We start from the raw sequence: 12,392 nt of genomic DNA, 5'->3' as shown, positions 1-12,392 counted from the left end.
TAGTCGTACAGACAAAACTATATTGTGACTTTAGAAATATACGTGTGTACTTTTTGTATTGACTTATTTGACTGTACCCCATAAAATGGTCACTACCTGTTCTGGAGAAAGAGGACTAATGAACTATGTGCTCTTCAGAGTTCACCAGGCTTTGCTTGCCTTGGAAGACCGACACTTGGTTGTGGTTAAGGATCTTCCTCACAGACATGGTCATCTACCAGGTAGGGAATCCTGATCTAGATAAAATAAGATATACAACTGTTAGAAGTGAAAGAAGTTTTATTCTAATATAATAATAATAACAACAATAATTATTATTTCAAGTAGTAGTAGTATTTGTTATATTGCATTAAAGGGATATGGAAGTCAAATTTTATACTTTCATGACTCAGAGCATGTCATTTTATGAGAATTGTTAATTTACTTCTATTATCAAATTTACTTAATTCTTATGTCATCATGTGTTGGAAAGCATACCTAGGTAGGCTCAGGAGAAGCAATGCACTTCTAGCTTTAAGGGCCACTATATACAGTAGAATTGCACAATTAATAAGTGCTTAAGAAAAAGACAATGCAATAACATCTACTCTGAATTTAAAATAAAAAATTAGATATTTTTTATGGCAAATTTATTTTTTCTCCCATTTTCCGGCTCCCTGTATTATGTGACAGATATCAGCCAATCACAGATTAGAATAGGTATACCCTGTGAGCTTGTGCACATGCTCAGTAGGAGCTTGTTCCCCAGAAAGTGTGTTAATTTGATAATGGAAGTAATTTGGAAAGTGTCTGCTCTATCTGAGTCATAAATGTTTATTTTGACTTGAGTGTCCCTTTAAGTTCGCTAGTGATTGGTGGCTTCATACGTGTAATTAAAAATCCAACCAGGGAGCCATACTGTGTACTGTTTTTTACTTATTGCTTTTAAATTTGCCAGTTTTTCTATATACAAATATAAATATATTTCCTATCTCTAAAAAAATGGTTTTGTTCTGTAATATTCTAACTGGCTACTAAGTTTTGTATAAATTGTTCAACTCTTGTTTAACCTGTTTAAGAAATTCTTCATAATAGAAGATGTGTTGCTTATGTTTACATTGGATTTTTTTTCTTTAATTTTTTAAAATTTTGCTTTGATTTTTTTGGATTATTTAAATTATTGTGTACGTTTTTGTTTTTTTTAAAAAAAGGGGCAACATAAGAAAGCCATTACCAGCTTGCACCACTTGGCTGCTCTGCAGGGACCTAATTCTCCAACACAGCAGATTATGACTCAAGGGACACTAGAACAGCAAAGAGCCCTGGTCCAGCTTGCTTCATGTCACTTTTCACTTGGAGAGTACAGGGTAATTGTATAAAGAAGTATGAAATGGTGATTGTTTTCTTTTGTGTTTAACCCTGTCATATATCCGTTGTGATTAAATGGACATTGTACACTAGATTTTTCTTTGCATAAATGTTTTGTAGATGATCCTGCCGCTTCCATCTTTAAAAACATCTCTAAAATTAGACACTTCCTTACACAAGACACAACTAAGATTTTAATCCACTCTCTCATCCTTTCCCGCCTCGATTACTGCAACTCTCTCTGGTCTCCCCAGCTGCCACCTAGCTCCTTTACAGTCTATAATGAATGCCTCTGCCAGGCTGATCTTTCTTACACGTTGCTCTTCATCTGCTGCACCTCTCTGCCAATCCCTTCACTGGCTGCCTCCAGAATTAAACACATAATTCTCACTCTGACATACAAAACCCTCAACTGCACTGCTCCCCCCTATATCTCAGACCTTGTCTCCAGATACTCTCCCTCCCGTCCCCTTCGCTCTGCTCATGACCTCCTATTCTCCTCCTCTCTTGTTACCTCCTCACATTCCCGTTTACAGGACTTCTCCAGACTGGCTCCCATCTTGTGGAACTATTCTGTCTGTTTATAACGCTGCGGAATCTGTGGGCGCTCTACAAATAACTGATAATAATAATAATCCATTTCTATAGCCCATCTGGGAGTGTTTTTGTAACAATGTATAGTTTTGCTTTGTGCTGATTTTCACACTCCTAACCAAGCCCCAAAGTGTCGTATGTAGACCCAGGTCTGCAGACTCCTGCTGATCCTGTTTGTCTAAAGGGTGTTTTCATTAGCGGGGGAGGGAGAATGTCTGCTTTTCCTGATTTCCCAGCCCCTTTTACTGGGTGTCCCAGCCTAACCTTATCAACAGTGCTAAACTGTGAGCTTATAAGTACGTTTTTAAAAAAAATTATACTGGATTTTTAGATCAGTATCTGTGCATATTCTTCTTTATAGTAGTGTCTATTACATGCAGTTATATGAAAATTGGTGTACACTGAAAATATAATCCTCATCAAATGTAGAGGCTTTTCTTACTATCTTCTATAGTAGGTGATTGAGGAAGGGTTAATTTATATCCCTTCCCCTGTCCAAACTCCCTTTGCAGAATAGTACAAAAATATAATAATAAAAAAAAAGCTAATATAAACTTGCACCAAAAAACATTCTATGCAGATCTTCACAAAATGTCACCTATTTTTACAATCTCTTCATCCTCTTATTTATTAAGATACCTGTAGATTTGTATCTGCTCAACAGAACTCTGACACTATCAACAACAATGAGACTAGGGCTTACTGTCTGAAGATTATTTTTTTTAATGAAATCTTGATTTCTAAGGGAGTCTGATAATACATTTATATGATTTGGGTGGTAACGGTCACAATACACCCAAAAGAAAATGAATACTGAGGTATTTACTGTTACATAAATCAGCTGTAAACTGGATGGACATGACTATAAATTTGAAAGAGGAGGACTGCCTCATTTAAATAAGTGTCTCACATACCTCTACCTATTGCTAGAGGCCAGTAAGGGGCTGCCCTACTCTTGTAATTTTGTTACATATGCCTATGATGATCACTTTTGCCATAGTGACAACCACATAGCGACCTGGGCTTGATCATGTTGGGAGGGCCAGGGGTCTAAATTCCACGGATTACAGGAAGAACAGGCAAAAAGTATTACATGCATATTTTTTTTTTAAAATGGGGAATTCAGTTTTGAGTTTAATGTCCCTTTAGTGATTGATGAAGAAACAGATATTGTCATGCATAGAAATATATACATTGCATGCTAATTTATTCTTCTGTCTTCCTCCAGCTTACATGTGAAAAGATCTTGGAACTAATGAACTATATAGTACCCACAGCACAAGATGTGTCCAAGGCACGTGAAGAACCAGCCAAACTAAAAACTAAACACAGAAAAGGTGTGTATAGTATGTGTGAATGCCGTAATGGTATATTTGTTCTATTACATGCTTTTGAAGTATGATTTTTATTGAGATAGACAAGATGCATATATGATAAAGCAAAATAGAAAATACTTCAGGAAATTTTCATGAAACAAAATGATTCAGGAATTTAGAACATTCAGTGTTTTTGTACTCTTTAATATTTTTTTTTAAAGGACATTAAACACCTCTTGTTTGTGTGTAAAATATGTACTTTGTCCCACGCTCCCTTGAGAGGATCAAAAGCAAACTCCTGTAAACTAGGTTTTCAAAATGTTGATAAATGCCTAAGCCAGCTATTTGATTTGCAGCATTTGCAGGTTACAGAATTTGGTCTTTTAGGGTGCGTAGGACAAGCACATTTTTTTTTACCCAAAAGTTGTTTTAATGTCTTTTTATTTTTTTGGTGCACTAGTGGGGTTGATAAGATAGTGGTTGTGTATACAATAAGTTGAATTTAGGATAATTCTTTAAAAGGGATTATAACCTCAGGAAGGTTTTAGTAGTTGATGATAGAAATAATACAGTGGACCAGGGTTTTCGCTGTTTAAATAGTGACACAATAAGTGTAAAGTTTAGTGTCTATAAAACAATGGGAGCTGCCATGTTGTAACTTAGGTTACCTTCTCTGCTGTGGCCAATTAGGGACACTTATAAATAGGTCAGTAGAGTGTGCAGCCAATGACTGTGTGGTATATAACAGTGTTCTGCACTTTCATTTCTAACAGGAACTGAAAAGCTTACAGTTTCAGAATGGGATTACAGGAAAAGGGGACAAAATAAATAATGAACCTATTGCAGACATACACATATATATATATAATTTATCATTTTATATTACCATCTCATTATTGTCCCTTTAACAGCAAATAAAAAAACAATTTTACATCCAAAGAATTTTCTTGTAACGAGGAAAAAAAGTGTTTTGTTTTACTAACCAGCTAGTGAGCAAAACCGTAAAACTTTTTTTTTTTTTGCTATAAAATACCTTTACTGGTTGCAAAACTTTCAATCTATCCCTTAGGTCTGGAATATTTAATTTAGTACTTCAATTTAATCCCCATATTTGTATGTTTACATGATACCTGGAGTTTTATCTGGCTATTGTGTGTTTTGTATTTTCCTTAATTTTTCTGTCATAGGGCGGTGTATCCAATCAGCTAACAGTACAAACTGTGTCCCGAACCTCTACTTAAGCGGCCTCTAATAGTATGCTCCTGAACCACCTTAGCTATCTACCATACTCCATTGAATGGAGTTACAGTTTGCTACATATGTTAGTGATATTTCTTTATTGCATGAAATTACATGAAAAAGGGACAAAATAAATAATGAAAGTATATTGCAAAGTTCATTATATATAACTAAACATTTCATATACAAATATCAGGGTGTTTACTGTCCCTTTTTAAATTGTTGCAAAAGTGACATTAATATTGCTAAGTTTTATGCTGGTTGTAAAGCTGAAATGTCTTAACTTGTACTATACACTAGTAAATATTTAGGTAATTTTGTTTTAAATAATACTACTATGTCTTTATGTATATTTTATAATCCATTGTAGTTTTAAGTAAAAAAAAAATGCTTCTAAATATTAATGCATGAGCAATCTGATTCCCATCTTAGGTTCTGATCTCAAGTTGTTGCCCTGTACAAATAAAGCGGTCTTACCCTATTGCCTTCAGCTGCTCTTGGCTAGTTTGAAGGTACGTATATTTAATGTGAATTTAAACTTAAAGGGACATTAAACCCAAAAAAATTCTTTCATGATTCAGACAGAGAATACCATTTTAAACAACATTCCTATTTACTTTTATTATCTAATTTGCTTCACTCTTTATATAGCCTTTGTTAAAGAAATAGCAATGCACATGGGTGAGCCAATCACAGGAGGCAAATATGTGCAGCCACCAATCAGAAACTACTGAGCATATCTAGATATGCTTTTCAGGAAGGAATATCAAGAGAATGAAGCAAATTAGATAACAGAAGTAAATTAGAAAGCTGTTTAAAATTGTATTCTCTATCTGAATCATGAAAGAAAGAAATTGGGTTTAATGTCTCTTTAAGTATTTGTGAATGTAGAGTATGTATCACTGGGTATAGTAACATTAAAGTAAAAGTAAATCCTAGCGTTTTTGAAACACTAGGATTTACCATTGGAACAAATAAAGGGGACTTTCATTCATGAAGTTTAAAATACTTCATGCAGAAAGCTCCTTTATTTGTTTGCAGCGTTCGCTGCACTGAGCTGCTCAGGCAGCCCACGGCAGAACACTATTTCTTTCTTAAGACACGGTGAGTCCACGGAATCATTTATTACTGTTTGGTATATCACTCCTGGCCAGCAGGAGGAGGCAAAGAGCACCACAGCAAAGCTATCACTTCCCTTCCCACAATCCCCAGTCATTCTCTTTGCCTTCAGTGCAAGGAGGAGGTGAAGTTTAGGGGTTACCGGAATTGGATCTGATGGCGTCTCGTCAAAACGCCAAGCTCCCAAAGTACGGTTCAAGGTCGAGAGATCCTCAAGCCTTTCTGATAGATGCTCAGGAAGTTCCTTGGGATCTTCAGGTTGGCATATCTGTTTCCTCCGTTTGCTCTCCTTCCATGAGTCATTGCTCGGATCAAGCAGGAGAGAGCGTTGGTGATTCTAATATCTCCTGCATGGCCTCGCAGGATCTGGTATGCATATCTAGTAGAAATGTCATCTCTACCTCTGGAGACTTCCTCTGAGGAAGGACCTTCTGCTTCAGGGGCCCTTTCTTCATCCAAATCTTGTTTCTCTGAAGCTGACTGCTTGGAGATTGAACACTTGATTGCTTGGAGATTGAACACTTGATTTTAGCTAAGCGTGGGTTTTCCGAGTCGGTCATTGAGACCATGATTCAGGCTCGTAAGCCTGTCACTAGAAAGATTTACCATAAGATATGGAGTAAATATCTTTATTGGTGTGAGTCTAAGGGATATTCTTTGTGTAGAGTTAGGATCTCAAGGTTTTTGTTTTTTCTCCAGGAAGTCCTGGAGAAGGAATTGTCTGTCAGTACCCTGAAGGGTCAGATCTCTGCATTATCTATTTTGCTACACAAGCGTCTGGCGGACGTGCCAGATGTGCAATCCTTTTGTCAGGCCCTTGTCAGAATCAGGCCTGTGTTTAAATCTGTTCCGCCACCTTGGAGCCTTAACCTTGTTCCTAAAGTTTTGCAACAGGCTCCGTTTGAGCCGATGCATTCCATAGATATTAAGTTATTTTCTTGGAAGATTTTGTTTCTGAATATCTCTTCTGCTCGAAGGGTTTCTGAATGCTCAGCTTTTTATTGTGATTCTCCTCTCATATTTCATGCAGATAAGGCAGTTCTTCGTACCAAGTTTGGTTTTGTTCCTAAGGTTGTTTCGGACAGAAATATTAATCAGGAAATTGTTGTTCCTTCTTTTCCTAATCTTTCTTCTCATAAGGAACATTTTTACACAACCTTGACATGCGGGCTCTTAAATTTTATTTGCAGGCGACAGGTTTTTCGCCAGTCTTCAGCATTGTTTGTGTGTTTTTCTGGGAAACGCAAGGGTCAGAAAGCTACATCCACTTCTCTTTCTCTTTGGTTGAGAAGTATTATTCGTTTGGCATATGAGACTGCTGGACAGCAGTCCCCTGAGAGAATTACAGCTCATTCCACTAGGGTTGTTTCTTCTTCTTGGGCCTTCAAGAATGAGGCCTCTGTAGAACAGATTTGCAAGGCTGCGACTTGGTATTCTTTGCACACTTTTTCAAAATTGTATAAATTTGATATTTTTGCCTCGGCTGAGGCTTCCCTGTCTTATCCCTCCCTAATCATCTGTGTCCTCCTAGCTTGGGTATTGACTCCCAACAGTAATTGATGATTCCGTGGACTCACCGTGTCTTAAGAAAGAAAACAAAATTTATGCTTACCTGATGCTAAATTTATTTCTTTATAGACATGGTGAGTCCATGGCCCTCCCCTTTTTTTTCAGACAGTTTTTTTGTCTAAACCTCAGGCACCTCTACACCTTGTGTTATTTCCTTTCTCTCCTTTTCCTTTGGTCGAATGACTGGGGATTTTGGGAAGGGAAGTGATAGCTTTGCTTTGGTGCTCTTTGCCTCCTCCTGCTGGCTAGGAGTGATATTCCCAATAGTGATTGATGATTCCGTGGATTTACCGTGTCTAGAAATAAATAAATTTATCAGGTAAGCATAAATTTTGTTTTTGCTAAGATGTGACGTTTTCACCTCCTAGCAAATAGCCGTGCGAGAAATTCAGCTCCATAGGGTGCAAAGCCGGATTTCCCGCATGGGTATTGGCTAAGAGGTGAAAACGTCACTTCACAGCAAATAGCGTTCTGCCGTGGGCTGCCTTAGACTCGCGAACGCTGCAAATAAATAAAGGAGCTTTCAGAATGAAGTATTTTACACTTCATGACTGAAAGTCCCCTTTATTTGTTCCAATGGTCAATCCTAGCGTTTCACAAACGCTAGGATTAACCATCACTTTAAAGGCATGGGAAGCACAACATTTTTAGTTTATGATTCAGATAGCATTAAACAATTTACTTATATTACCACATTTGCTTTGTTCTCCTGATATCCTTTTTGAAGAGCATATTGAGAAGAGCTCAGAAGCAGCAATACACTACTGGGAGCTAGCTGGCGATTATTAGCTGCACATACAGTATATGTATATATATATATATATATATATATATATATATATATTGAAGGTTGTTTTAAATCGCATTCTTTATCTGAATCATGTTACACATCTTACATTTTCAGTCTGATAAATCATTTTAATTAAGTTTCTTAAAGACTAATTTAAAAAAAATAATAATGTGATAATGCATTAGAGAATTTTCTTATTTTACTACTGATGGCAGAGAACTGTGTTTAACTCACTGCAAAGGGAAAATCCATTTTTAGTTTTATGTCCCTTTAAAGAGACATGAAAGTCCAAATTAAACTTTCATAATTCAGATAGAGCATACCATTTTAAGACATTACAATTTGCTTCTATTATGTAATTCACTTTGTTCACTTGATATCCTTTGTTGAAAACCACACTTAGGTAGGCTCAGAAGCAGAAATTAAGTGCTTTAATCCAGCTGGTGATTGGTGACTACACACATATGTCTCTTGTCATTGTCTCATTAGATTTGTTCAGCTACCTCCCATGAGTGTGTTTCTGCTCTGGGACTGACTTTAACTTTGTGTTTTAACTATGTTGCAGGGCTTAAACATGTAGTTATATGCAGGAAATTATGTAATATTTTAAATGTTCTAATTCATTATTATCGGCACCTGTATGGCTCTTTAACTATTCTCCAAAAGCTGTTTATCACTAAGGTCATATTATTAACTGGGTTTTGCCCTAGTTTTACCATTTATACTATATGAAGAAATTAACAAGATCTACTTTTCATTTATTTCTTATTACTGGGGACAAAGTAGCATTTTTGGTTTAAAGGGACAGTCTACTTGAAATTTGTATTGTTTAAAAAGACAGATAATCCCTTTAAGACAGACTGTCCCTTTAAGTTAATGATCATTTTCCTCACCATTAGCTGAGAGCCTTCACGGATAATAGAGATGACATGTCTTTGGGTCATGTGATTGTACTTCTTCAACATGATTGGCCTAAAGGAGAGAACCTTTTTCTGAAAGCTATTAGCAAGATCTGCCAGCAAGGAAACTTCCAGTATGAAAACTTTTTCAACTACATAACAAGTATCCTTTTTGTTTCTGTGGTTCTTTGGTCCAGATGAAAATTTTTGACTTTGATTGACTGTATCAACTTTTAGTGTTTACATTATTGCAGCACAGCAGGTGATGGGTTAAAGCTGAGGGATGGGTGTCCAGGATTCTGGGCGAGGTTTGGTTTGCTTTTACTGATCACAGAGGAAGCCCTTGCAGGACTGCCATAGTGTGTGAACCAAGGAGGTAGAATAGGGTTGCTGAAGAAGCTGCACACCTACCTTTGCTAGCCGAATATCAAGCTGCTGCAGTGAGTCTGCTGTTGGAATAATAGTGCTATAGATCAGGGTTCTTTAAACCACTGGTAGTGACTCATTACTGGGTTGCAATACCATGTTTACTGGGTCACAATGAGAAATATGAGAGTGTGGTCTGGTGTGCGGGTTTTGTATGAGAGTGTGTGTGCGTGCGCGTGTTGTATGAGAGTGTGTGTGCGTGCGCGTGTTGTATGAGAGTGTGAGTGTGTGTGCGTGCGCGTGTTGTATGAGAGTGTGTGTGCGTGCGCGTGTTGTATGAGAGTGTGTGTGCGTGCGCGTGTTGTATGAGAGTGTGTGTGCGTGCGCTTGTGCTGTATGAGAGTGTGTGTGCGTGCGCGTGTTGTATGAGAGTGTGTGTGCGTGCGCTTGTGCTGTATGAGAGTGTGCGCACATGTGTGTTGTACAAGAGTGTGTGTGTTTTTATTACCTTTTAGAACACTTTCAAGTTTGACTACAATCAGTAGCAGCTATCTTGTTGTATTACTTTAGAAATTTTCAGACCAAGCTAATTTTTGATTAATATTGTCAGTATATTGGCTGCGTTTTCAGTGTTTTAGTAAATCTAAAATGGTTGCAATAACTAATAATTTAAGGTACATTTCAGGTTTTTTATGCTATATTTGCCACTTAAATGTCTGCTAAAACTCGAGTGTGTAACATTTTTTTTGTATGAATATTTAAAATGACATACAAACATTTCAAAACAATTATATTGAATATGAGAGAACACTAAACATTTTTAAAAAATGCCTGAAAGAGGAAAGATTAAAGTAAGATTAAACAGAATGCTTAGTACTCGCCATGCTATTTTTTTTCCTGCACCATTTTCAACTCTCTTCAGTCATTCTCTTATTTTAACCCTTAACTGGTGGGTGAAGTTCTGTAATTTAAAAAAATTTTTTATACTGGGTGCCGCCATCTTGGAGCTCATTTATTCTTGCACCCTGTGACAGAAACGAGGAACCATCACAAATTGTTGATGTCTGCATTTTCATAGCTGTATTATGCGCAGGTTAGCACACACAATACGGATCAGTAGATTTACATTTTAGCAATTTTAATACACACAGTTTAATATATATATATATATATATATATATATATATATTACACACACGTTAAGGCAACATGAATAGTATAGAACAATGCAGCCCTGTATCATGCACGCTAACCCAAAGTGCAAACACATTTCTTAAAAAGCTGGCTACGTCACTGATCTGTGAATGCGCACTGTTTCTGTCGCAGAGTGCAAGAACACCTAAGCTCTAAGATAGCGGTGCCTAGTATGAAGATGTGGAGCTTGACTTACCAGAAAGGGGTTAAAATAAAATAATGGATTTGAAGAGAAGTGCTGTCACAAGAGGAAAAATAATTTTATAATGAGTAGTGACTTTGCTATTGTAGTTGTGCCCAGTGGTTTAATGACCCTTTAATAAATATGGGAACTAGTGGTGCATTTGTGTGTTCTTCTTGTGTATCAGTTGCTAATTGGCTAATATGGGAATCTCCCGCATCTTTATTTTAGGTCAGTTACAGGCCTATGCATTCATAAAAAAAAGTGATAGCTAATTAAATGATAAACAAAGCTTCCACACACATAAGTTACTAGAAAACTTGCCACCCACTTGTACTTGCAGTGTGTGTTTTCCTTTACTGTTCCTGCAGATATTGACATGCTTGAAGAATTTGCATATTTAAGAACACAGGAAGGGGGTAAGATTCATCTAGAATTAATACCCAATCAAGGAGTGTTACTCAAGTAAGTTATTTCTTTTATATACATTTTTAACAATGTTTTGTAAAATAACAGAGGAATGCTTTAATATATTTTTATATTCTACAGTACACACATTTCAACATAACTATAACTTTGGTTTTTATACAAGGCTAATATTTATTAATATCCTGTCATTTTAAATACAGTATGTCACCCATATTAAAAAAAAAAATTAAAAAAAAATACATCAATGATTAAAATGTTACACTTTTTTTTAAAAAAAATTCTCAGTTCAAATATCCTGTTATTTTTGTTTCATGAAATATTTATGGTGTGAAAGAAGTCTTGATAGTGTAATCTTTTCTAGGGGCTTGATTTATCAAGCCCTTCTTCTCCCTATGACTGCAGGTTCTTGCAAGAGAACCTGCAGTCACGATTTATCAAGCAGCGGTCATTATATTTTCCTGCTCTGCTGCCACAATTTTAAAAACACTACACCTTGTTTTTTTTCCCAAATAAAGAAGAAAAATGTGTTGCTTAATATTTAGTATATCTAATTGTATTGGGGTTAGGGTAGCTGGTATTAAAGTAATATAAAATGACATTTATCATATATAATTGTACCTTCTATATATTTCTTTCCTCTAGTATGGGGTTCCTTTTCATTTATTAGGTGTATCGATTAAACACCTTTTTGAATGCTAGTTTGCAAACCCCCCACCCACTTTCCAGTTCCCTAATTAGTAAGGTTCTTATGAAAATAAGCACTTTAAAGATAACATTCTTTTAAAATAAATGAGTTAATCTTCTTCAATATTAAACAAAAAGCTATAAGGAGCAATTCAAATTAAAAATGTGTTGCGTTTCAAATTACTGTTCCTCAGAGGGGTTTATTGTGTTGCAAGTCTTCTGTATTCATTGGATATCAAAACCTACCTCTGAAATATTATTGGTAGAGGGATGAGCAAACAAAATTCACTATTAGTTAAATATGACAATCAAAGTACGACAACCAATGATAAGTTTGTATTAGATGTGCTGAACTGAATGGCTAAGTGAATGGCTAGTGCTTACTTTAAGTATGTTATTAGTGCCACTCCGATAAATAACAATTATAAAGCATACAAAATTAAAATGTGCATCTCCCATATGATCAAATCAAATATGGTATGTCTTAAATATCATCACGTCTGCTGAAACCTGTTAATTTCACTATACATGTGATGTTTCTCAATACCATCATCTTAAAAGGACAGTGAACACCTTGAGGTTTTTATATAACATGATGTTTAGTTATGTGCAATGAAACCGCTTTGCTGTATACGTTCATTATTTATTTTGACCCCTTTTCATGT

The 12,392-nt window shown here is 36.0% G+C and overlaps 1 protein-coding gene across 2 annotated transcripts in view; it reads left to right on the top strand.

Annotated features, from left to right (window-relative positions):
* Positions 1-12,392, top strand: part of INTS10 (integrator complex subunit 10) — an 89,937-nt gene that overhangs the window by 62,653 nt on the left and 14,892 nt on the right. For both annotated transcript variants that reach the window (XM_053703203.1, XM_053703204.1), the window contains exons 11-16: positions 139-221; positions 1,191-1,346; positions 3,170-3,278; positions 4,929-5,008; positions 8,874-9,036; positions 10,986-11,079. In XM_053703203.1, coding sequence (XP_053559178.1) covers positions 139-221; positions 1,191-1,346; positions 3,170-3,278; positions 4,929-5,008; positions 8,874-9,036; positions 10,986-11,079 — 685 coding nt within the window. The remainder of the gene's footprint in view (positions 1-138; positions 222-1,190; positions 1,347-3,169; positions 3,279-4,928; positions 5,009-8,873; positions 9,037-10,985; positions 11,080-12,392) is intronic.

This window comes from Bombina bombina, chromosome 2 (assembly GCF_027579735.1).
Source record: "Bombina bombina isolate aBomBom1 chromosome 2, aBomBom1.pri, whole genome shotgun sequence".
In the NCBI taxonomy this organism is placed as follows: Eukaryota; Metazoa; Chordata; class Amphibia; order Anura; family Bombinatoridae; genus Bombina; species Bombina bombina.
The sequence above is the reverse complement of the archived record's forward strand: the minus strand, read 5'-3'. Positions and strand labels throughout refer to the sequence as shown.